At 51.7% G+C, this 23,830-nt stretch overlaps 1 protein-coding gene across 1 annotated transcript in view; it reads right to left on the bottom strand.

The window, feature by feature from the left end:
* Positions 1 to 46: 46 nt before the first annotated feature.
* Positions 47 to 23,830, bottom strand: part of BCAS3 (BCAS3, microtubule associated cell migration factor) — a 535,625-nt gene continuing 511,841 nt past the window's right edge. The window contains exons 24-28 of the mRNA XM_023520385.1: positions 22,156 to 22,323; positions 13,482 to 13,619; positions 12,451 to 12,516; positions 4,097 to 4,187; positions 47 to 845 (exon numbers count right to left, since the gene is read on the bottom strand). Coding sequence (XP_023376153.1) covers positions 809 to 845; positions 4,097 to 4,187; positions 12,451 to 12,516; positions 13,482 to 13,619; positions 22,156 to 22,323 — 500 coding nt within the window. The 3' untranslated portion in view covers positions 47 to 808. The remainder of the gene's footprint in view (positions 846 to 4,096; positions 4,188 to 12,450; positions 12,517 to 13,481; positions 13,620 to 22,155; positions 22,324 to 23,830) is intronic.

Raw genomic sequence — 23,830 nt, 5'->3', positions numbered from 1 at the left:
GTTTGGCGCTTGGCGAGGACCCTGACCCCAGCAACTCAGGGATGGACACCAATTGCAGCGTGATTTATTGGACAAGACGTGCACTTTTTGACAGGGCCTCGGTAACCACGGTTTCCTTCACTGAACAGTACAGAACCAGGGTTAAAGGGCTTACAGACAAGAAAGACAAATCCTTCCCATGAACCAAAGGGGAGAGAGGAAGGGGGTCTTCTCCTTTCTTTCTCCTTCCCTAATACTCTGGGCCTCAGTTCACCCCATTCCAGAGGGAAGTTAACCAAGGGAAGATGGACAGTGTGTGCCACAGCTAGGAGTGGGCTGGGGCTGGCCGCTCAGGGTCAAAATGCCTGGTTGGGCCATCCACCCTCTCCCCACACAGGCCCCCTATGGGTATGGTTAGAAAATATAAAAGCGGATCCAATACAGGACATCATGTGCAAAAGGAAGAAAGGACGGAGCTTCTGCAGAGTCTCTCTCAGCCACAGCCCTGCTGACCAGGGGCAGAGGTCAGAGTACACTGAGGTGCTTTGGAGAAGGGTCTCTTCTCAATCGAGGGAGGGTGGGTGGCTGTTGTCATTAAGCTTGGGGAAAGTGGTTGGTGAAAGAGGAGCAGAGACTGAAGGAAAGGACCAGAGGGGTCTTCTCCCTCTCCCTCCAGCAGGTGAGTGGGCCGGCCAGTCAGAAGCAGGTAGCTGGTACCTATGGAAAGCCGGTAGGGAAGAGGCTGAGGGGCTGACTCTCGTTGGTGGGCAGTGGAGATCGGTAGCCATCGAAGTTTCTTGGGATGCTGCCGCTGGTGGAACCTGAGCTGTTACTCAGAGTCTCGATGCTTCCCTCTCGCTGTAGTTCTGCAAGACAGAGGAGAGGGCCAGGCCGGGTCACAGTACAGTCTAGGGGGTGGGGGCCCACCCTGGGCCGGGCTGCCTGCCCAGAGGCACCCATCTGGTCCATTCACATCCTTCTTCAGGGGGATCCCCACGTACTCCCCAGATGGGACAGGTGGCAGCTCGGGTCACAGGCTCAGTGGAGAAGGGAGAAGCTCCCTTGGCTGGCAGGCTCCAGTTGTTCCCTCACTGTGGGCATGTGCCCATAACTGCTCATATACCCATGCACAGCCAGCATGCTCCCCCAACTCCATGAGTGGCTCTTGTCCTGGATCTACAGGTCGGGCAGGAGGGGAGATGCCAGGACACGGGAAGGACCACAGCTTCCTGCCTGATCTGTTCCTACCTCTCCTCCCCTGCTTCGCCTGCCCTGGAGCTTCCACCTGGGCTCAGCCAATCATTCTCACCCATACAATCTGCCCGGTAGCCAGGCCCAGGTTCATCTTTGGCACCTTCTGGAAGGTGTCCCGTTTCCCTGCAGGCAGGAATGCCTGGTTTGAGAGGGGCTTACTCCAATGGAGAGAGGGTCCCTGATTGCCTAGAGTATCTTTTGTCCTCCTTCTGCTTAGCCCTCAAGTCTCTTGGAGGCCCCCCAGAATGTACATGCACAGGGTCGACCTGGGAAGCACATAGGGAGGCTCCCACCCCGTCCTCCACCCCTCCCCTGGCCCTGCCCAGCACAATCACACTGCCATCTTGGATACAGCAACTGGCCCCACTTCATTCAGCTGTGGGCATCTTAATGGCTCAACCATCTCTTGACCCAAGAAAGGTACTGGGGTAGGCGGGTTGGGAGTAGACTTCCTTGCATGCTAAATGCAAGGAAAAAGGAATTCTTGGCTTTTTGAGAGTGGCCAGTTTCTATCCCCATTCAGTGCCTCAGAGTGGGCTCCAAGATGCAGGCATACACATCCCTGGGCAGACTCGGAATCGGCCTCAACCCAAGATGTGGTGACCTGCAACTTCTCCTCGAAGATATGCCTGCCCTAGACTGAGGAGGTTTCTCCAGTCCACCTCAGGAACTCAGAACCTCACAGAAATCATTTGAAACAGCAAGGTGCGTTCATATGTTCAACTTATCTGGTCTGGTTTGAGACCTTCATCTTCACCCTGCACCCACTCGCAGGCCCCCTGCCACCATATACATGCAACACAGCTGGCTTTGGTTAGGGAATGGCTCATGGCCTTGACTCCTAGGCTGGCCATTACCAGCCAGCCAGGAACTAATCACTGACTTCTACTCCCTGCAGGCCACCCCAAAGCACGGAGGCTGCCCGGTAGCAGCAGCCACAGAATGGGGTGGCACCTGGGCCCAGATGTGAGGGGCTCTCAGGCTGCACCAGCCATGTCTGGAAGGGTACGCCCAAAGACCAGGATCTTTCAGCAGATGGGGGCATGGAAGGAGGGGGCTGTGGACACAGGCTGCAGGCCTGATGATGGTCCCTGATCTCCAAGGGACACACTGGCTTCCCTGTTGGGCCCAATGCTGGTATAAGTAAGAGCTTTCTAGATATGGACAGAAAACAAGCTTACTGTGGGGGCTCTCTTCATCCTTGCTCATCCTTCGGTCTCACAGAAATTTACGCCAAGAGAAGAGGGTACAGGAAAGCAAAGACTAGCCCCTGGGATTTCTATATGGAAGTTTCAGACTCCAGGAAAAGTCCCTCCATTCCTTCTTTTTCCCACAAGCAAGTGGAGGAGCCTGTGAGAGATCTCTGAGGCCCGGTTTGATTTCAGAGAGGCCCTTGCCCTCATGCACCGCGGTCCTGGCACTAGGGGGCGCTGGCAGCAGGGCCAGAAGGGCAGGAGAGAGGAGCACCGGCAGTAGCAAGAAAAGCAGGGGCTTCCTTAGGATATGACATTGTGCCCAAGGAAGAAAGCCCCAGATGAAGGAGCAGGGAAGGTCACTAGCGTGGGGAAGGTTGGCGCCTTTCCACAGCTGCAGGACAGGCCCAACGTTCTTGATGCGAGTGCCGACACATCCACACTGCCAAGGAAGCGGAGGAGACCAGAGCCCGGGACCAAGCGCGGTACCCCCACTGCCCCACAGCAACCCCCTCAGCAGCCTCAGTGGCCCCACCCCACGAGTCCGAGTGGATGCACCTCATCCCGTCACGTGGCAGTGCAGGGACGAGATAAGCGTGCTGCTCTTGGTGTAACCTGAGCTGCCTTGCTCATATAGTCTCTTCACCAATTAGGCCTGGGTAAGATGGAAGTGGGCAGGTGTCTCCCTTGTCCCCAGACCCCAGGCTGACCAAGCTCTCCCTCAGCCTCCTCCCTCCTCTCCATGCCCACTGCCACTGCCTGGTTGGGCCTGCATGTCCCACCCAGATAACCTCAAGAGCTCCCCAGTGATCTCCGGACCTGTAGGACCCCTGCCCCCTCCTACGCACCACCACACCAAAGCCAGAGTCATCTGTCTACAGCACAAATACCATCTTGCTTTTTCTCTGCTTAAAAACCTTCACCGACTCCTAACGGACTTCGGGATAAGGTCTGAACTCCTCAGCAGTATAAAATGGCCTTCTATGACCTTCCCCCAAACCTGACCTCACTAATGTCGCTCTTTGTTGAATTTGAGGAACCAAAGTAATGAACTTGTACAGTTTTTAGGTCTCTCCAGGCTGCTTTAGGCTTCTGGGCCTGTGCTCATAACACTCCTTCTGACTGAAAAGCCCTTCCCAGGCTCCCTCGGCCCCCAGAACACCTACTCATCTTCCAAAGCTTATTAGCACAAGTGTCCCTTCCTCTGTGAGCCTGTCCTGTTGCTCTGGCAGAGCTGGCCAGGCCCCTCTGCACTCTGCACCGACTGCTGCTGCAGACCCTCTAACATGCTGCGCACCGTCTGCTCACGTGTGTGTCCCCATCCAGGTGGAGAGGCCCTCGAGGGCCTGTCCTGTGCCTTATCTCTGTATCCCTAGTGCCAATCACAGGGCCTGGAAAATAGCTGGTGCTCAGAAAAACATTGCTCGAGTGAATGGGTGAATGAACGATGTGGTGAGGGCAAGTGGGGGCTTCTTTAGCATGAACTACTAGAAAAAGAACCAGGGCCCGGCTGGTCCTGGCCGCTCCTGTTGAAGCCCTTTTCTTCTCACTGAGATAGAACAGTGAGCGTGTGTGGAAGTGGAGGAGGGGTGCACACACGTTCCCCCCTTCAAGTCATCCCAGCCGCCCAGCCCTAGGAGCAAGCGGCAAATGGAAATGTGTGGCCTTACCTTCCTCCATCCCGAACACATGCTTTGTTACTGTTGGTTTGTTCACGGACGCTGGGCTGTAGGCATTGTTTTTTTTTTCCTTTTTTTTTTCCTTTTGAAAAGAAAAGCATTGAGGAATCTTTTTGGAAAAGATATGGACAACGATCGAGAAGTACAGTGAGCTCTGCAAGCAGGTGGAAAGGGGATAAGGAGGTGTGGGGTGTCACGCTGGGAGGAGGGTAAGCTTGCGGCAGAATTCTGCAATAGAGGACAGTGACATGCATGTGTAGGGGGGCCGGGGACCAACCAGACTTGGGGGTCTCAGAGATGGAACTGTTGAGACAGAGCCGAGACCCCCTTCAGCGCGGGGGTAGAGGGAGAGGAGCTACACCAGGGGCATGAGGGGCAGACGTGGAAGGAGAGAGAAGGGGCCTCTGGCCCATGCAGTGCCGGACGGCGCCCCATGCAGGTGGGGAGGAGACGGAGACAGGCTGCAGTTTTTAGGGACGACTCTGGTTGTTCTGACTCAGTGGCCCAGCTTCTGGCTGCCGCCCTCTTCCCCCACTCCCAAGACCCCCAGGTTTGCGCAGCTCTCCTGCAACTGAGGTGGACTTGTGGGGAAAGTTCATCAGAAACCTGCCGAGGCCGCAGGAGAGGGAGCTGGGGAACTAAGAAAGCATCCCCAGCAGCGTCCCCACTTAGTGAAAGTATGCCAATGCTGGCCGGTGGGAAAAAGCTAGTTCTGAAAGAGGCTGTTTTCTGGGCCTCAAAGCAAGGTAGGGGACAAGGAGTAGCTCCCAGATAAGTGGCTAGACTCGGACAGAAGGTCATCTGATTGTGATCTCACATCCTTCACTAACTGTGCACCTGGCAGGTGGGTGCTAGTCTCCCCATCTTGCAGACAGCAAAACCCAGGAGGAGTAGGAAGCCACTGGCCTGGCTACGCAGTCCCGGAGAGAGAGAAGTGGTGTTGGTGCAGACCCAGGATGGAGATGTCGGCAACTCCTGGCTGTGTCCGCCCACTCCCTGCTGGCTCTTACTGGAAGTGGGCCTGCTACCCACAGCCGCCCCTCTATGTCATGGGCCAGGACGGGGAAGCCACAGGAGTAGGGGGACAATGGAATGAGCAGCAACTCAAAAGGAGGAGCCTTGTCTCTCGTGGAATGAGCAAAGGAACGAGAAAGCTTGATCCTCATATTGCCCTACTCTATATGGAGCCTAGCAAAATTCAAAGGTGTCAGAGTAGGTAGAGAGGTGGCTGACCTCACTAGGGAGAAGCGACTGTGTTTACCCGGGTGTGTATGCCAAGGGCAACCCAGGGAGGAGTCGTTCTGTCTACGTGAGGAGGCAGGAGCGAGGCTGCCCACACACGTCGCCCTGCTCCTGGGCTGAGCCATAGAGACGAGCGGGCCTCTCTGGGATAGTTCCTTCCGCCGCCACCCCTGCCCCCCCTCTGCCCTACCCCACAGTGGGACACCGAGGCCCCTTTGCGAAGGCAGGGGCAGAGGGACTGGCTCTTGGGGCTGTGGTAAGTGCTGTTGAGCCAGGCAGGGCTCCACTTGGGGGAGAGGCAGAAGTGCTGGTCCCCAAGTCAGCTTCTCCCTTGAGGTTCTCCTTGGGGCTGCCCTCTCCCCTGGGTATAGACCCTTCCTTTCCTCGAGGCCGCCCTATACCTGTAAGTCAGGGGCTTCTGGGGACTGACTGGGCAGAGGCCTCTTTTCATGAATCAGTTGCTTTGCTAAGTTCCACGGTCTTGGTCTCCCATTTCCTTGGGAAGGGCACGAAACGGTGAGGACGCAGAACTTAGTAAGCCCAGGTGGGTGGGGACCCCAGTGGAGGGTCAGAAGTGAAGTCCCACTTTGGGCTTGACCTTCTCTAGGCCTCTTCCAGGAGGCAGTGGATGGCAGTGGGGTGGGTGGCCAGTCAGAAATCCCGAGCAAAGCCCCTCTGGCTTCTCGTGGGGCGGGGGCGGGGGGCGCATAGAGGAGAACCCAAGTCTCAGGATTCACAGGGAGGCTTGTTTCTGGGACCCGGTGGAGTCACTGAGGGCAGTGTCATGCGTGTGCGTGTGTGTGTGTGTGTGTGTGTGTGTGTGAAGAGGGTCCCTGGGACCCCTGGTTCAGCCTCCAGGCAGTCCTGGCACTTCACCTCACCTCAAATGGAGCAGCATCTACTGCCCAGCCCCTCTGGTGTACTCAGAGGCTCCAGCCAGCCCTGCTCTGTGTACTTAAAGCCTCACAATGCTGCTCATTAAAAGGATTAGCAGAGCACTTTTATTGTGCCCTGGCTGCAGCCACACACCCTGGTCCCAAGCTAACCACCCAAATGGCCTGGTGGGAGTAGGATTAGACCTCAGGACCAAGTCTTACCCTGTACCCACAGCCCGCCTACTTAAGGGCCTGAGAAAGCAAGAGGGACAGGGTCTGCCCAGGTTGGGGAGGCAGTTCAGGGAAGTGGATAAGAGCATAAGGTTCAGCCCCCTGACACTTGAGTAAGTTACTGAGGAGACTTTAGTAAGTTACTCAACATCTCTGTGCCTCCAGTTTCTTGCACATGAGGATAACAAGATCTGTTTCATAGCTTGGTTGTTAAAATGAAATTAAATAATGCATGTAGATTGCATCACGAAGTGCTTAAAGCTTCCAGTCAGCAAACATGAGTTACTATTACTGTTGCAATTGCATTAGTGATTGTGATTATCCATAGGACCTCAGAGTCCCTCTCCATCTCCCTCCCCAGAAGGTGTCTCTGCTGTCCAGGCCCCCACCAGCTTGCCCTCCACTGGACCTTCGGAAAGAGTCTTTCTTTTTAATCAAGAAATGGCCCGTGGAGGAAGATGGCAGATATGTGTTTACAGCTTTTTTATTTCCCTCCTTGCCTCTTTGTAAATACCCTCTTCCAAGCTGGAAAATAAATTTCCAACCCTGTTGACATGCATCGATATTTCCCTCCTGCATCCACCTCCCAGTTCTCTCCCATGAGCAGGTCCTGTGGTTAAGCTCCTGGGCTGAGATGGCCTCAGTGGTACCCCAGGGGAGTGGGCGGTCCCAGGGCACAGAACAGCCAGTCGAACTGCCCCATCTTGCCCAGTGCCTGGCTCAGAGGTTTGCAGACAGAAACAGTTCTAATCCCCTTCTGCTGTGAGGGTTCTTGGCTGGGGAGTGGGGGTGGGGGAGGGGTCCTCTGACTAGGAAGTTAGGGATTTTTCAGCATCTTCTCTGGATGGGATGCATGGAGAGGAACCCGGGGGACCACAGGACTGCTGCGGGTTCAGTAAATGAATCCAAACAGGGTCAGCCCCAAGCGATGAACTTTGTCAGCAAGGGGCCTGACAACAGGGCCTGAGATCAACTATGCAAACTGAGACAAGGGCTAAGGAGGTGGGGGCCTAGAATGCAGGGGCTCAGCAAGATAGACAGCTTCCTGGTGCTGGAACCTGGAGAGATGGCCCAGGTGCCAAGTAGGAGGTGGCTCTGGTAGACACAGCTTGTCTTACACCAGTCCTGGGCCTGGAAACTACCGCTCTTTCCTACAGAGTGTGGCTGAGGGAGGCAGAGATGGAATTGGCTGAGAATGCTTCCAGAAACCCTGACAGCCCTGTCAAGAGACCACACACTAGGCTGGAGCCAGCCTCAGCCCCGGGGCACTTTTTAGGAGGTTAAAAGGGCAGGTAGTTAAGGAAGCAGCCTGTAGGGAGGCCTTGCTTTTCTTCACACTCAGACACAGGCACCTGAGGCAGCCAGGCTCCCCTACACTTCCCTCTTCCTGCCCCCCTCCAAGCTCCACCCTGCAGTGTCCCCTCAGGCTGCAGTGTTTGCCTAGATGCCAAGAGACCAGGGATCCTCCATGTCCAGCGGGAAGCCTCAGGAGGATGGGGGCTGGGAGAGACTGAGCCAGGATCACCTTTCCCCTCCAGCAGGGGTTTCTGATCCCCTCCCAGACAAGTTTGTGGAAGGCTGGAGGGCGGCTTCTTGAAGCTGAGGGCTGAGGATGAAGTGTCTTCCAGATAGATAATAGAAATCCTGGTTTGGGCTAATGGAATCTGGGAGATGAGAAGCAGGGCTAACTCTGGCCTAGTTATCTCTGGGCTTAACACCTATGTCTGAGCACAAAGCCCTGGTCTGCTGACACCACCTACTTCTGGTGATCTCACCACACACACAGCCTGGTCTTCCTGAGAGCTGGTGCCATGGCCTGAGTCCCACAGCCCGTGGGCAGGCACACACCTTCCTTCCTGGTTGGAGTCTCTTTCAACCCACAGGGCTCCCACAAATGTGCTTTCTTTCCTTCTTGCCCAGCTGTTGTTCCTGACCCCCCCAAAAGTACCGAGACCCAGAATGTCACAGAATGAGGCCAAGACCACATGGCCTGCCCTGCCCTGCCCCCTACACCCCTGTCTCTTAGAGCATCCTCCATTCCTCTCCACTGGAGCTGGCTCGTGTGTGTGTGTGTGTGTGTGTGTGTGTGTGTGTGTGTGTGCGCGCGCACGCGTGTTGGGGCAGGAGCAGGAACAGAGCATTTGAGTTCCAGGCAGAGAAACTCATAGCCCAGCCTGATTCTGGCACAGCCTTTGAACAGCTGGTAAGCAATGACCATAGGTGGGCATTAGTGGGAGGGTGCACTGGCCTGGCTAGGGGCTGCAGCCATTTATCAGATCCCTCTTACAATAGCCATGATGCATTACCAATCCCAGGCAGGGAAAAAAAATCAAACCAGAAATGCTGCCACCTTCCACAACCAGGAAACTCACATTACCCAAGCCCTCCCGAGTCTTGGCTTCAAAGGAGAAAAGAGTAGGATCACCCATCCAGACCACCTCGACCAGCGCCCCCTGTGCAGTAACCCTCTCAGCGCCACTTTATCAGTATAACTTTAAGTCCTGACCAAGGCAGAGTATGTCCTGTCACAACACATTATACATGGGGGCGGCACAGTCTCAGCAGACCTGGCTCACATTTCCCTGGTTCAGAGGTATTTGATAAGTCTGGCTGAAGCCATGCTTAAGATCCGCCAGATGTAGGTGCAGCCCTGAGCCGAGACTCCCCGTGGACGGCAAGGAGGAGGAGTCCTGCGGTAGGGGGAGGGAAGTCGCTTGAGGCCCGGTTCTGCTGCAGATGTGCTGAATGACCTGGGCAAGTCACTTCACTTCTCATCTGCTTCATCATCTGTCAGGCAGGAGGGGAGGGGCTGCTCTGGCAGCCTCACTGGTGTGTGAGGCTCTCAAGAGAAAAGGACGAGAAGGGGCTTTAAGAAGCGGAACATGCAGGAACATGTGTAAAGAACGCTGTCACTGCAGTGGTGTCCTGGTTAGAAAATCAGCTTTGCCATCGTCTCTGGTGTATTGTCAGGCTGAGGCCCCTGGATAAGTGCTCCTCACCCAGAAGGGCCTGAATGCCCTTTCTGGCTCCAGGACCTTGGCACCACACTGGGGACAAAGCATCAGCAGATGCCATCGAGCGCTGGGTAGCACGGCGCTATGTCTTTGGTGCTTGAGAATGCCAGGCCAGGCGCTGTGACGTGACTTCTTTGTGTGTGCGTCCGCATGTGGGGTAGGTGTGGGTGCTAGGAGGGCCCCACGAATATGCCCACTCAGCAGGGCTATGAAGAGACAGGGCTTGGAAAGCTTCCCGTGGAACCAGGTGTCTGGCAGCCGGCCTTGACCTGCCCTGCCCATTTCCTCAAGTCCAGCCTCGAAGCTCAGAAGATCCTACCCAGCTCCTAGGCGGGTCTTCCTGAGCTGCCCTCCAGGGCTGTGAGACAGCACAGGGGCCTGCAGACCACAGGAGAGACGCTGCTGGCCCGACGGGCCAGAGCCACATCTGGTTCTCATTCAAATGTCCAAACGTAATTAAATTCTCTATGAGGCAGCGGAAGAGTTTGGTAAGATGTGGCTTTCCCCCTCTTTCCATCAAGGTTAAGAAATCACAGTCTCTCATTCCACCGCTGACCCACTCTCCTCCCTGCCACTAGTCCGTCCTATTCTGCAATGGCAGAGAGGCCTGTGCTCTGATCTGTTCGCTAGAGCTGATGGGGCTGGGGCCCAGTGTGGGCTACACGGAGCCTCCCTCCCCCACTGTCCCACTTACCCACCTGAGAGGATTAACAGCTGAGGCCAAAACAGCAGGCTCCTGACTGAACAAGTTAGTGCACTGTGGGTTGGGTGGGGGCGGGGAGGTGAGTGGCCCTGAGGAGGAGACAGCTGCTGCACCCAGGCTCTCCTCGGTGACACATCAGTGTCCTCCAGCACTGCCTAGATGTGAGGTATCTTGTAATACCCGGTCAAGGGATCCCCTCTCTGTAGTCTCTCACAATAGGAGGCACTTAGAGTTTTAATTCTGGAGTCTCCGGTCAGGCTCTACAGCCCCTCGGTGGGAAGGGGGCTCCCCACAGTAGAGGCAGGGTGAGGCAGCCCCACCGCACCTCTGACCTCTCACCTTGCAGCCCCCGGACTGCTGCAAGGAGGCAGCCTGCCCCTCTCTACCCCCCATCCCCCCCGCCCTCCCAGATGCACGTAGGAGGGGAGGCATGAGAAATGCTGGAGGAATGGAGAAGGCCAAGGGCGGCATCTGAGCCTGCTCAGAGAATCCGTAGGACCCCGTGTCTCATAGGATTGCTGGCCATTTCTGGCCTGCCGAGACTCCGAACCAGTAAATGGGAAGCAGGGTCCAAGGGGCAGTCCCCAGAGGAGTGGGAGGGAGTCCCGCTCAACAGAAAGGAGGCTTCGTGCCTCTCTTCAGCCTCCCATTCAGGCCTTTCCCGAATGTAAGCAGAATGTCCTCTAGACAGGCTGCTTTTTTCAGCTTCCATTTCCAACCGAGTATCTTCAGTTTATGGTTTCTTTTTATTTTAGGATTTATGACTTTCATGGTAATGGGTTCCATTCTACTTCCTCTATGCCTATTTTTCTAATTATTGTACTACAGGCTTTATGAGAGTTTCTTAATAAGTCAGGGTATTTTTCCTTTAGAAACAACCTGTCCTGCCCATTAATGACTTATAGTGGGTGTGGATGCTACCCAGAGACGAACAAGGGCTGAGGAGGGTATAACCAGGGTAGGGGCAGGGGATAATTTTCTAGACTAAACTGAGCTGTGTGGAGGTCCCTTTAAGAATCTTGGCCAGCTCCCATGCTAGAGTCCCCCACGCTGCTGACCAACACCCCGACCACAGAACCAGGACCACATTCGGGCGGCGCACATGGCCCCCGGGGACAGGCACACGCACACGGAAGCTGGTGCGAACCAACCAATCCCAACATCGCCAACCTGGCTCTAAATAGAAATCATTTTGTGTATTTGGTTCCAAGTGGTGAACTTTAGCTTAGTCACGGATTTAATTTCTTGGTGGCATCAGTGCCAGGCCCGTGTATCTGGTACCTTCATATCCTTGATGAAGGTTTTAAAGAGACGAACCCGGCTCCTGGTCCAGTTGTCCTGGGCCGAGCCTAGTAAAGAGAATGGCGGTGGCGCCACAGTCTCCGTTGCCCCTGTCAGGGTCCCAGTCTACGCTCTGGCGGAGAGAGAAGCACAGGTCTCAATTAATTGCTGCGGTGCCGCCCGTCCAGATGAAAAAGCTGGGCGGATGCCGCGTTTGCCTTTGTGCTCCGTTCACAGACTGGCTGCTGGTGCCGGGGCTCTATTCATTATTCAATTCAGCTAGCTCAGAAGAGCCTTTCCATTTGCTCCTCCAGGAGGAATAACAAATCTAGAAATGCAATTCCACTTTGGTGTATTAAGATATTGATTTGCCTGTCGAGTGGAAGTGCATTTGTTCTGTCAGCCCTCCTGTGGGTAGGAAGGGGTTAACCAAATGTTTATCACAAGGTTGGCTTCAGAGTTGAAAGTAATGTGATCAGTAATGAATTTTGTGTTACATTAGGTTGTATAAATGGACAGACAAGCGCAGACAACAAGTGGCCAGGAGTCGGGGCTAATCTAATGATGTAAAAATAGAGACAGCACCAATTATACTAGGGGCCAGCTCCAGGCTCCTGCAGGGACTGCAAATGAATAGGTACAAATCAAATTACTCACTAATAGACGCACTACAAGAGGGGCAGTCAATGGTAAATGCATTAGAGCCTAGTGACCTCTCTGCTCTGCACAGCAGAATCCGAAAATTTGACTTCCATCTTAAAAGTGGGGGGCAGGGAGTGAGATTCTCAAAGAAACTCTTGTTGGGTGAAGACTGGCAATCACTCCCCATCCCAAACCGGTCCGTCGCCAGAAGATATCTCCTGTCTAAGCTGACCTCTTGCCCTCACTCCAATGCCTCCTGAAGCCTGAGCGCCAGGGGGTAGGGAGGCAACCTCTTAAGAGACAAAAAGAGCAGTGGGACAAAGCTTTGCACATAGGCAAAGACAAGAGGTTACATACCAACACACTTCACAGTCATGTGTCTCTCAGGGGTGGTGGTTTTTACTGCTACATCAAGAGCTGTGTCTGTATTGAAAATAAAATATTTCTTTAAAGGGGATCATAACGTGGACCCTTAGGAGAGCCGCAAGAGCCGAGATCAAGGGCAGGAGATATTGAAATCTGGTTGGACCACTGAGAGCTTTGCAGGGGGTGTTCGCCGTCTGTTCCAAGGCACAGAGCATCTAGGGCTTTACATTGTTTCTCACTAGCTTAAACCGGTATCACCGTTCCCTCTATTGCTCCTCTCGACTCCTGACTCTTGAGTGCGTACAGGCCTGCCTGCCTGCCTGCCTGCCTGCCACACAGGGAAGAATGTGGAGGTAGGGCCCGCATTTTAGGTAGACCCTCAGGTTTTCTTCTTCTTCTCAGGTTCCAAGGATGTAGAAACCAGGCCTGAAGTCCAAAGCTGCTTTGGCAGTGTGGCTGGGCTGCTTAGGGAACGATCATGGAGACGTGCTCAAATGCATGAACTATACGCTCATATTCAGCTCTCAGTGGCTTGGGGATGAATAAAGTATGAAACCAAAGAATTTCCCAAGCCTTCCAAGGACTCAGCCCATGCCTGGATGGAGGCGAGGGCACTGATAGGCTTAGACCACCCCTCCCCGCAACCCACCCCTAGGGCCTGCAACAGTCGCACACATCGAAGTAGGGATGGCACACTGGTCCTTGCCAACTGGAGCCTGGAGATGATGGGAACATGCCAGTAAAATGAGCACAGGGGGCCCAGAATGGAAAAAGTCATCCTAAACAAATGAAGCAACTGGATGTCGGTTCTCTCCAAACCCAATTATGTACATAGAGGGGTGGAATCACAAGCTATTGAGCTACATTAAATAAAACATATGTGGGGGGAAAATCGGGGGAGGTCTGTGAAGACTGGTGCTGAGGGATTCTGCCAGTAAATTTAAAATTGTCTTATGCAGTGGGCCTGCGAGTCTCTGGGGGCAGGGGTAGTGCAGAAAGAGAAATGGGCAGGAAGAAATCACCAAATGTCAGAGGCTGGACAGTTGATTCTGGTACAGGTGCTCGGAAATGCTTTCTTCTCCTAAATTCAACCGGATTGGCATGGCGTGGCCTTCCTGGTACAGCATTCTCCTTTGCTTTAAAGCAGGGGTTCTGGATTCCTAAAGGGTTAGAAGGTCATTTCCAACTTTCATTTTCTGTGTGTATGGGTGTCTTTCCTCTGTTAGCAGTCAGCCATCAAACCTAGCGGGTAGGCCGAATACTCAGACCGGCTTCTGAGAAGGCGGGGGCAGAGGCAGGGGCAGAAAGGAACGATGGGTATTTAACCATCCATGACTGTGTTCGACTTTGTTCAGATCTCACACCTCAAAGAAAGGTCAATGGTTAAAGGTGAATTCTCTGGCAGAGGCGGGAGAACAGAGAGAAATCCTCCCTTTTGTTAACCATTTACCTATGTCAATGTCTCCCCAGGAGAGCCCTTGTCTGGGGGTCTCAGTGCCCTTCCCCATTCTTTTATCCAAACCTATATATTTTCCACAGGAATTCCTGCTTCTATGTTGGGGCAATACCTGGAAAGAGAACTTGGAAGGTTCACCAATGAGGTCACGGTGGCACTTCCTCCTTGTTGATGCGAAGCAGTGTGCTTTGGTTAAAAAGTTCAAAGTAGACTTTGGGCAAGTGAGAAATGTGCAGAGCATAAGGGGAGAGGGAGAGGGAAAGAGAGAGAGAGAGAGAGAGAGGGAGAGAGAGAGAGAGAAACTGTCTACCTAGAATTGGATTTGAGAACTGGCCAAAGCCTAAGTGTGTCTTTTAAACACAGTAATTTTTAGCATTTCTCTGGCTGGCTTTCATTTACCTCTTAGGAGCCACAAAACCCCATCGAGTCATTCAACAAACATTAACTGGGGCTCAGCTTGGCTCTCATCCCAGTGCTGGATGCTGGGCAGGGAGAAGGCTGTGGTTAGAGGTAACAAAGATAAATCAGACTCGGTCCAAGGAACTAGAATTGGGTTAAGTAAGACACATAATATGGGCCGTATGGCTGAGGGAGGGGCTGAGGGACCACCAGAGCTGAGTCTTCCCCCAGTGGCATGTAGTAGGGAATCAGCCATTGCTAGTTAATGGAAAAGGCAACATATACTTGTCCAGGGCCAAATGTCCAGAGAGTAGTTGGTACAGAAGCTCAGAGGAGACAGAAAGGGCATATTGCTGCGCAGTCAGAGAAAGCTTCACAGAGAAGCTGAGGTTTGAGCTTAAAAGGTGACTGAGCAGAGGCGGAGGGCAGCAGGCACTTCAACAGAGGCAGGTGAGCAGGGCATGTACTAAGGATGATGGGATCATTTTGACAGGTAAGTATGTTTGCGTGAAAGTGGTAGTGGTGAAACATGAATAAGGGGTGACTGTGGAAGGAGAAGTGGGAGAACAGGCTGAAAAGGAAGGTGAGGAAAGCCTGTAAGAGACTTGAAATAGCATGGCAAGGAGACTGGGCTGTAATGTGCGGGCCTGGGTACTTGGTGAATAGGGAAATGGGACAATAGTCAGAGCAGGCCTTAAAAGTGAGAGCCCCTTCCTCTTCTGGGGATCCCCTCCTATTTTGAATAAAGGGCAGAGATAATTGATATACCCTTCTGCCCAAGTGAGACCAATGGGATCTGAAGACCTAGAAACTCTTCTTAGATATCTCATTCTAATCCCACATCTTTTAGTTATGATCTTACTTCAAATCTCTCATTTTTCTTCCTTGGTAAACTGGAAATAGGAACATCTACCTGGCAGTGATGTTATGATTAGAAGACATTTAGGCGCTTAGCATAGGCCCCAAGCATAGAAGCCATTTGGGAGGAGGTGGCTATTATATGACTGAGAGGAGTAAATGAGATGACATGTATGAAGCGCTTAGTACAGCGTGACAGTGTCCAGGATATAATAGGTAAGGTAGATAAACGTTTACTAGATTTACTGGTTTTCCTCTTCCATGCCATTAAAGAAGAAAGGGACAGGAACCTGCCTAAGGTGACAGGCTTCCCCCCATTTCTTGATGAGGACTTCCAAATGCGACCGAAAAGGAAAAAAGCAATCATTTTTCCCAATGGCAGTCGTGGGTGCTGGGAACTGCAAGGGCCATCAGATTTGGCCTTTCCTACCAGTGGAGAGTAGCTAGGAACAGACAGTCTGACACTGAACTGAGACACAAATAGCAATACCAAGAATGCTGCCCCCCATGACCCCCCCCAGGCAGCAGCTGCTCCTTTCCACCCTGAGCAGGGGTGCTGCAGCCTGCTGGCACTGGGCTCTACCTCTGGGTGCTCCTGTGCCTCTGGGGGCTTGCTCTTTTCTCCCCGCCCTCAGCCATTATGGCGTCTGTCACTGGGAAGTTCCTACTTTTGCCTTCGCACCCTGGAAGGAGCACGGCCTCTGGGCTGGGGACCAATCTGGTCCAGCTCAGTTAGGTGGACCCCAGTGGGAAGCTGGGGATGGGAGCCACAGAGGATGTGACCCACAGTCCAGTACTACTGCCTCCTCCAGGGCGTGAGTCTCTGAGGGTAGGAACCACATCTTACTTCTTCCTCACAGTGTCCAGCCTAGTATAGAGGGAATCGGAGGTGCCCCCAGGAGCCTGCCCCCTGCTGCGACCACAAACGGAATGCATGGGCCCACTGAGGAAGTTGTTGAGAGAAGATACTGAAAGCATTTTCTAAAGGCACTGTAAAAGGAGGAGAATTCCAGGGTCCGATCAGGTAAAGCAGAGGAAAGGACTTAAGTGACTGGTGAAGTTGCTTATGATAGTGTCTGCCTGAGAGTAGGGAGGTCTAAAAGGTAAGGGAACTAATTCACTGCCGTGATGCCTGCAGAAATTGTTACCTGATCATGTGGTACCTTAAGATGGGAGGGTAATGATCCAGTACTATAACTCTTATTGGAAATGTGGCCATAGCATGAAAGAGTTCTCAGCCCTCAGCAATGGGGCAAGCAGGATCCAAGCCCCACTGGAAGAGCTAACCCTAGTAGAGGTAGGACAGAGGGCCCAATGCACTGGGTTGTTTGTTTTGAGGTACAATCTTGCCAGCTCCAGGAATGATACCTAATATTTATTGAGAGCTAATTCCCACACACACACACATACACACACACACACACACACAGTGCGTTTAACAAAACATAGGCAATTGATAGATATTTGTTAACCCAACTTATCGAAACCTCCCCAGGGACCATTTAAAAACTGTGTATAATGATCAAAATGTGCTTTTCATGTTAAGAAGGGAAATAATTGCAGCCCTTTTAATGAGTAAAAAAATAATTTCTGACAGAAGTCTTTGGAAGAGCTTTGGCTGAAAACAATCTTATAGCCTTTCCTGCCGAGTAATTAATATACATATAGGAAAACTGGGAGGATTTAGCAGAATAAACTAGAGCATTGGTTTCCAAACTGTAGACAACAATTCACTGATGTGTTGTGGAATCAATTTAGTGGTCATGACTGTATTTTTTAAAAAAGGAAATAAATAGAAGGTACTAGAATGCATTGCCTATAATATCGTTTTGTGAAAGTTTTGCATATTTGGGTGAGGAAGTAAATGTATTTCTGACAGAGGTGACAGGCAAAGATTGAGCCCACAGCATGACACCCAAGAGTAACTGCTCTGGACTAGAACAAAATCTGTTAAAGAGATGGCAGACAGAAAAAGATGGAGCCTCTTTCCTGCCGTTAGTGCTGTGACGAGAACGAAATGGTGCTCCCAGGACTGCAGGGAGCCACGGTCATGGAGAAGAGGCAGTCCCTCTTGACCTTGAGAGCTGACTTAGTGAGCTCTTAAGAGTCAACAGGAGCAAAAGGAGGCTGCCTGTAACAGGGATGTGTCAAGAATACTTTAAACAGCTGATCAGAACCTGTGAATTTGGCCTGGGGCTACTGCAATCAGAAGTGCAGAAAGCAAAAAAAAAAAAAAAGACAGACAAGGTTTAGCTAAATAGCGATTGAAAGAGTTAAAGTCTAAAGAGAAAAAGTACTTAATATGTATCCAGGTGCTTATTAAAATTTTTTTGGTATTAGGTCGTATCTTTACCTAGACACAAAACAATTGGAATAAGTAAATGTTTTGCTTATTTTAAAAATTCTGTTTTTCTAGAAAAGGCAATATTGAAAGGAATGTCTGCTAAGCAGGAATTAGTCCAGTTATTTTTTTTTGCGGGGGGGGAGGAGGTGACAGCGAGAGGAGGGGACTGTGGGAGACAGCATTCCAGGCAGAAGGAGAAGTATGTGCAGAGGCCTGGCAGACAGAGAGAGCACGTGTGCGCAGAGACCCTCTGGGGAGTTCGGCTTGGCTGCAACTTGCACAGAGCAGTGAGAGAGGAGTATGGAGAGAGGGCAGCGGCTGGTCATGGAGGGCTTTGCACACAATGAGGTGGGGTGAATTCGGGAGAAGGCCAGGGCTGTGGGGAGGGGAGCTCAGTTTTCGGATATGTGGAAATGTCGGTAAGTGACTAGATAGTGCTGGAGACCAGCAGAGACCGCCAGAGGTTATTTGGCGATTATTTGGGGGTTATTTGGAAATTGTCAGTTTATGGATGGTCTCTGAGGCCACAGTAGCAGAGGAGATTGCCCGGTACTGACTGAGAGAGAAGGAAGAGGGCCAAGGTAGGGCCGTGAGAAATACACTTGAGGCTGACAGAGAAGGAAAACGAAGGACGGGGATTGAGAAATAGCCACAAGCGGAAGAAAAAACCGGGAGAGTGTGTGTGGTGTCACGGGAGCCACAAGGATAGCACCTCAAAACCCTGGGGCCTGGTTCCCAGGGCCCGCGTTGAGCTAAAGGGACTTTGCTGACAGTGTTGAGGGAAGGCGGTGAGCAGTCGCTGTGGTTGGACAGCTGGGGGCAGCCGATTGGAGAGGGGAAGTTGTCACAGGGACACCTGGGGTCTGTCTGAGGTCAAGAGATTTCTCCAGTCACGACCACTGTTTTCCTGAGAGCGAGAGACAAGATGGTGGGGTAAGAGATTTGAGAATGGGAAGTTTGAAATAGTGTCCGTGAGGAAGGGGAAAGGCCGATTTCAAGATGATGGACTGAGCGTAAGCACCACACTGAATAAATAGCATACTGAGTCATACTAAATAGCAATAATATGAAAAAAAATCAAAAATAAAATAAAACTCTTAGAAGGTCGGAGATCGGGGAATCTCTAAGAGAATGAAACAGGCCAGAAGCCACAGCAGTAAGCAGGGGCTGAAGCGGATCTGCTAACATCTAGGTTGAATATAGAATTCATTCATTCATTCATTCATTCATTCAGTAGTTACTGCACACCCATTATGTGCCAGACACTGTTCTGGGCACTGGTTTCTGCTGCAAAAGATGAGTGCGAACTGAGCCTAGAAGTGGCACTAGAAAATCACAGGAGCACTGCCAGGGCTCACCAGAGAGCAGAGACCATACATTTGTAGAGGCAATCATCTGAACAATTTGTGATTTTTCTTCAGCGACCTAAGTGGAAAAGTAGAGTTCAATTGACCTCAATTTGGAGTTTTGCTGAACGGGGACAATGCAAGCAGATTGGGGCAAGGGGTGTGGTGATATTAGCAAGCAGCCAGTTATTTTAGAGCTGGACTTGCAAATCACACATGTGAGCTAATTAGACTAACTGGTCAGCAGCCACCATGGAGGCCAGAACTAACACCTGCCTCATAGGTTAACCATGTTTTAAAATAGACCTTTTCAAACTTCAATGTGCAAAAAGATCTTGTTAAAATGCAGGTGCTGATTCAGCAGGACTAGGTGGGGTCTGAGATTCTGCATTTGTAATCAGCAACTGGGTGTAGATGGTGCTGCTGGTTCACAGACCACTCTTTGATTAGGAAGGTTTGAAAAGGTTTTGCTGGACTTTTGGGGAGAGCTGATGTGCACTACAGTATAGCTTACCAGTTGGCGTGCTGGAGTAATTAGTAAGTCAGTAAGCTGACTGTCATATTCTCAGGAATTCTGCTAGCTGACTGACGTCATATTGATAGCTCGAAAATGGCCATAATAAGAGTTTTTATACCATGGAAATCCCCAAATGCTATAAATCAGGGCTGTCCTGTTTCCCTTTTGAGAGCTGGGTGTTAAACATTTACCAGCCCAGCACTAGCTAATCTGTATAATAGTAGGCATGCTATATAATGGGCTTCAGTGTCAGGAGTCACGAGAACGTGCTCCATTCTTACCCTGATAAGAAGCCAAGAGTCCCAGTGGCCATACTAAACAAAGTGCCTGCTGGAAGGCATTACAGGAACTGATCATCTCTGGTGCCTCAGAGTACCTGACTGAGGCAAACACTTGATGTCACCCTATCCTATGAGCCACCTAAGAAGCAGAGTTGTGGGAGAAGAGAAGGAGAGAGAGAGGGACAGAAGGAGGGAGGGAGAGAGGGAGGGAGGGGAGATAGAGAGGGAGAGAGAGAGACAGACAGACAGACAGACAGACAGACAGACAGACACTGAGAGGCTGCTATGGGCAAAGGGTGACTTGCTGAAAATTCTCACCCACGTTGTACTGTATTTCCCTGGTTATGCCTGAGCAGCACTGCCAGGCTGATACTTTATCTGGAGTTCTAAAATGTGAAAAGTGATTCTCAACAACAGCAAAGGGAACAGGTTAACTTCCATAATATCTGTCTTACTTATTGGCCTTTAAAACCAAGGCAGAGTTTTTAAAAAAATATATATATACATTTAATACGGTTAAAGACGACCAGATAAATCCCTTTCGGTGACAGTTGAAATCCCTCTGCTTAAAAAGGGTGTCTCCTGTGGGTTATGCAGTTTTAATTTCCTCTCTCTGTCTCTGTCTCTGTCTCTGTCTCTGTCTCTGTCTCTCGCTCTCGCTCTCGCTCTTGTTCTCACTCTCGCTCTCACTCTCTTGCTCTCTCTCTTTTAATTTTGCAAACCTGCTTAAGGCCACAAAGTCTCTCCTGAATCCCTCAGCTGCCTGGCAGATGAATTGCTGCCAGTTTTGCTCAGGTTTCTAACTGTCTGTGCCAGGCTGAAGTTCCTCAACTCTGAATGCACCTTCAGATCCGCTTGCTGGATGACGCTGAGGCGCTCCAAGAGGCTTCAGGGGAGAGCTGACCCATAGCTGCTCTAGCCCCTGGAAGGGCAGCTCCTGGACAGTGAGTCTGGTGACACCAGGCCCTGGTTTACGTGAGCTGGGGCTGGCCAGGATCCCCAGAGGTGCAGGGGAAAGGCTATGTTATAAGCGAGGTTCAGAAAGGAAAGTTTTCCTCCTTTGGGCCAGCCTCCAAGAAAAAAGGAGTCAAAGCCCCAGGAAACAGCTGCCCCTCATCTGTGGATCTGTGGCATGACGGCCTACCATCCACGAACTGGAGAGCTTTATGGTGGGGGTGGAGTGACGGTGTGCATGTGTCTGGGCATGTGTGTGCACGAGGGAGTGGGACATGGCTTGTTGCAGCTCCCAAGGTGCACATTGCCTTTCCTTCCAGAGTAGAAGTGGGTTGTGGAAGGGGGCTGGCCCTCAGAGATGGCTGTCTCCTATGGCCTGATAAGGCACTTCTGTATCTCTAGCCAGACTGTTTCTCTTTTTCTTGCACCTATTCTGTTTATTTGCCAATTATTACACAAGCACTATGGATAGGCATGAAGCTGAGTACGATATGTGTCTAGCCTCTCAGGAACAGAGGGACTGAATGGGATGGGGAAAAAGAGAGGGAAAAGCTTAACTGCTAAACCCAAATATCCAAGAGACCTGGAGGATCGCAGAGAAGTGAGACTGTGTGATAATGTCTGGCATTTCAAGCCCTGCCCCAAATTCTTTGACTCTCTAAAATTTCGCTGGTCCTGATTCCTGTTCCAGGGTTATAAGTTTCTCCTCACTGATGTCCTCTTTCCAGATAGGTATGTAGAGCAGTTCGCAGTAAAGGCAAGCAAGAGCGGTAAGGCCTGCAGTCAGGATCTCCTTGACCCAGTACAGAGCTCCCTGCTGACCTCAGAAAGCTGGGAAGAGGCCTCGTGGGGCAGTCTTTCTCAGGCATAAAAGCTGGGCACTAACAGCACAGATACCTAGAGTGAAGGGGTGCTTTGGAAAGAGGAGAGCAGGCTGTATTGTAACTGTGTGGAGGATGGAAGGTCTTTCCTGAGTGCATGCTCTGTGTGTGTGCGTGTGTGTGCTCTGAGTGCTCTATGAATGCGAGAAGCTGCCCCAGACCCCAGGTGCCAGGCCCTCTCAGACGCAAGAGTACAAGGGCAAAAGGCAGCATTAGAGAAAGCCGTCTGGGGGGCGCAGACCAGCCCTTCCTGCTTCGCGCTTGCTCCCTCCCGGTTGGCAGGTCCCAAAGACACTTGCCAACCTCTAAAGCGTGACTGAAGAAGGTGTGCTGCCTTAGCGTTCCGTGCCTAAGAGCTGTTGAAAACCTTAGAGACTCCAAGGTTGTCCCTTCCCCCTGGGAGCCATTTACGCAACACAACTTTGTTTATCACAGCATTTTTGTAGGCATTATTCCACACAGGAGGGGTCAATTCCTCTGGGAATTCCCCTTTATACAGGTTTCCCATTACCAGAGGCTTCCACGATGGAAGGCAATCAGAGTGCTAACTAAAGAAACAAATGGTTAAAACACACATACACCCTCTCCCTCCAAAGAAGGTCCACACCGACAGGTGCCAGTCACGACTGCATCGGGCTAGAAGTGTGATGCCGCCTTTACCTGTTCCGGATCCCACAACGTCCCGGCTGGGCGACTCGGCCATGGCGTCGGCGAGCCGCTCCCGCAGGCCCTCCTCGGTGTGCTCCATGGAGGACATGTGCCGCAGCCCGAAGCCCTCAGGCCAGCTCCCACACACCTCCAGCAGGGTCACGCTCCGGTCAAAGGTACCTGCAGCACACAGGGGACATCAGACGTTGAACGCACGCCATCAGAGGGCAAGCCACTCCTGTCTCCCCACCAGCAATTCCAGTCTCCCCCCAGGGCCCATTTCGGCTCTTGCACAGGATGGATGAAGAAGGGAACACTGCGGGACACGTACTGTAGGGTGGAATGAAACAGCTCGTGGAAATGAAACACCTCCAGGAAATGACCTCCATGTCTTGGGCAAGTGGTTTTTAAACTGTCTTCTGAGGAGCTACAGGGTTCCTCTCAAGTCTTCGAGGACTGCTTCAGGAACTAGGTCAAGGGCAGGGAACCGTGTTCCCAGGTTCAACCAAAACACCTCTACTTTTCTCCGTTTAGTACAATAGGCCTTCACCTTAAAATTCATTTAAAACAGGGGTTACATAGCTTTAACTTAAAAAAAAAAAAAAAAAAGCTTTCTAAACCACTGTATCCTATAACCTATACCAAACCTCATTTTACATGTGAACCTCAGAAAAGTTATGGCCCAAATCCAACAGCAAGTTTGTGGCAGATGTGGTTCAAGAACTCAGACCTCTGATGCCTTAGTCTAGAACTCATCCTACTGCACCGTAGGTAGCCTTCCGGCTGTCCAGGGACCTGTGCACAACTGGGGCATCGTTTTGGGGGTGCCAGCAATAGAACTGGGTGACAGCATCTTTAGCAAAGATCTTTCCTTAATCCGAAGCTGCTCCCCAGTTCCAAAACATACATAGTGCTCTGTTGAACGCCAAGATTAGATTTTACTTGCAAGATCACTTCAAAGTCTCAATATAAATTATTCTACTTTATTATACAGCAAGTCTTCTGTGAAAGCTTATTTCATCCACTCTCTCTTGGAAGGAGATTATAGTCATGCTCTGTTGCTTTAAGCACATACCCATTTCCCCAGCGATTAGGTAACTGGATCCACTGCATTTATTGGGCTTGGTTCCTGCCAGCACCAGGAAGATGGGGAAAAAATGCAAATGCCAATGTTTCCCAAAGTTAAAAGTACACGCAACGCACACCCTTTATCAGGCCTTGCTTCTCCTCTTTGATCAGCCGTCAGAAACTATCTTCCCTAGGCAGTTAGGACTGGGCAGCATCAGCACACACTCTCTGCCAATGACAGGTGGTAATAGAGAGGGTGCGAGCCCCAGCCCCGGCAGGCGGCCCTGCCTCTGATAATGGCCAAAGCATTGAGGCGATAACCGTTAGTAAACACTCCGACAGCCGGTGACTCCATACATCAGCAAAGAGGGCCAGATAATCCTGAGCTCTCCTGACCAGACAAAGGCCCTTGGCCAGTCTGCTGGGATTTATATGTGTGGCAAGGGTCACTACTGGCTCCTGAATGTCATCGGCCAAGTTTGGCTTTGATTTATCTCTCGCCTAATTGTAGAGAGGATTCCTGGTGCTGGGAGAACTGGCAGCATCTGTAAGTGCATCTCCCCAAGAAGAGGCCCACCTTGGGAGAGGGTTGCCGGGGATCAGCTTCTCAGGCAGAACA

This window comes from Pteropus vampyrus, unplaced genomic scaffold, assembly GCF_000151845.1.
Source record: "Pteropus vampyrus isolate Shadow unplaced genomic scaffold, Pvam_2.0 Scaffold261, whole genome shotgun sequence".
NCBI classification, from domain to species: domain Eukaryota; kingdom Metazoa; phylum Chordata; class Mammalia; order Chiroptera; family Pteropodidae; genus Pteropus; species Pteropus vampyrus.
Note: the sequence above shows the minus strand (reverse complement) of the source record. Positions and strands in the feature narration are given on the sequence as shown.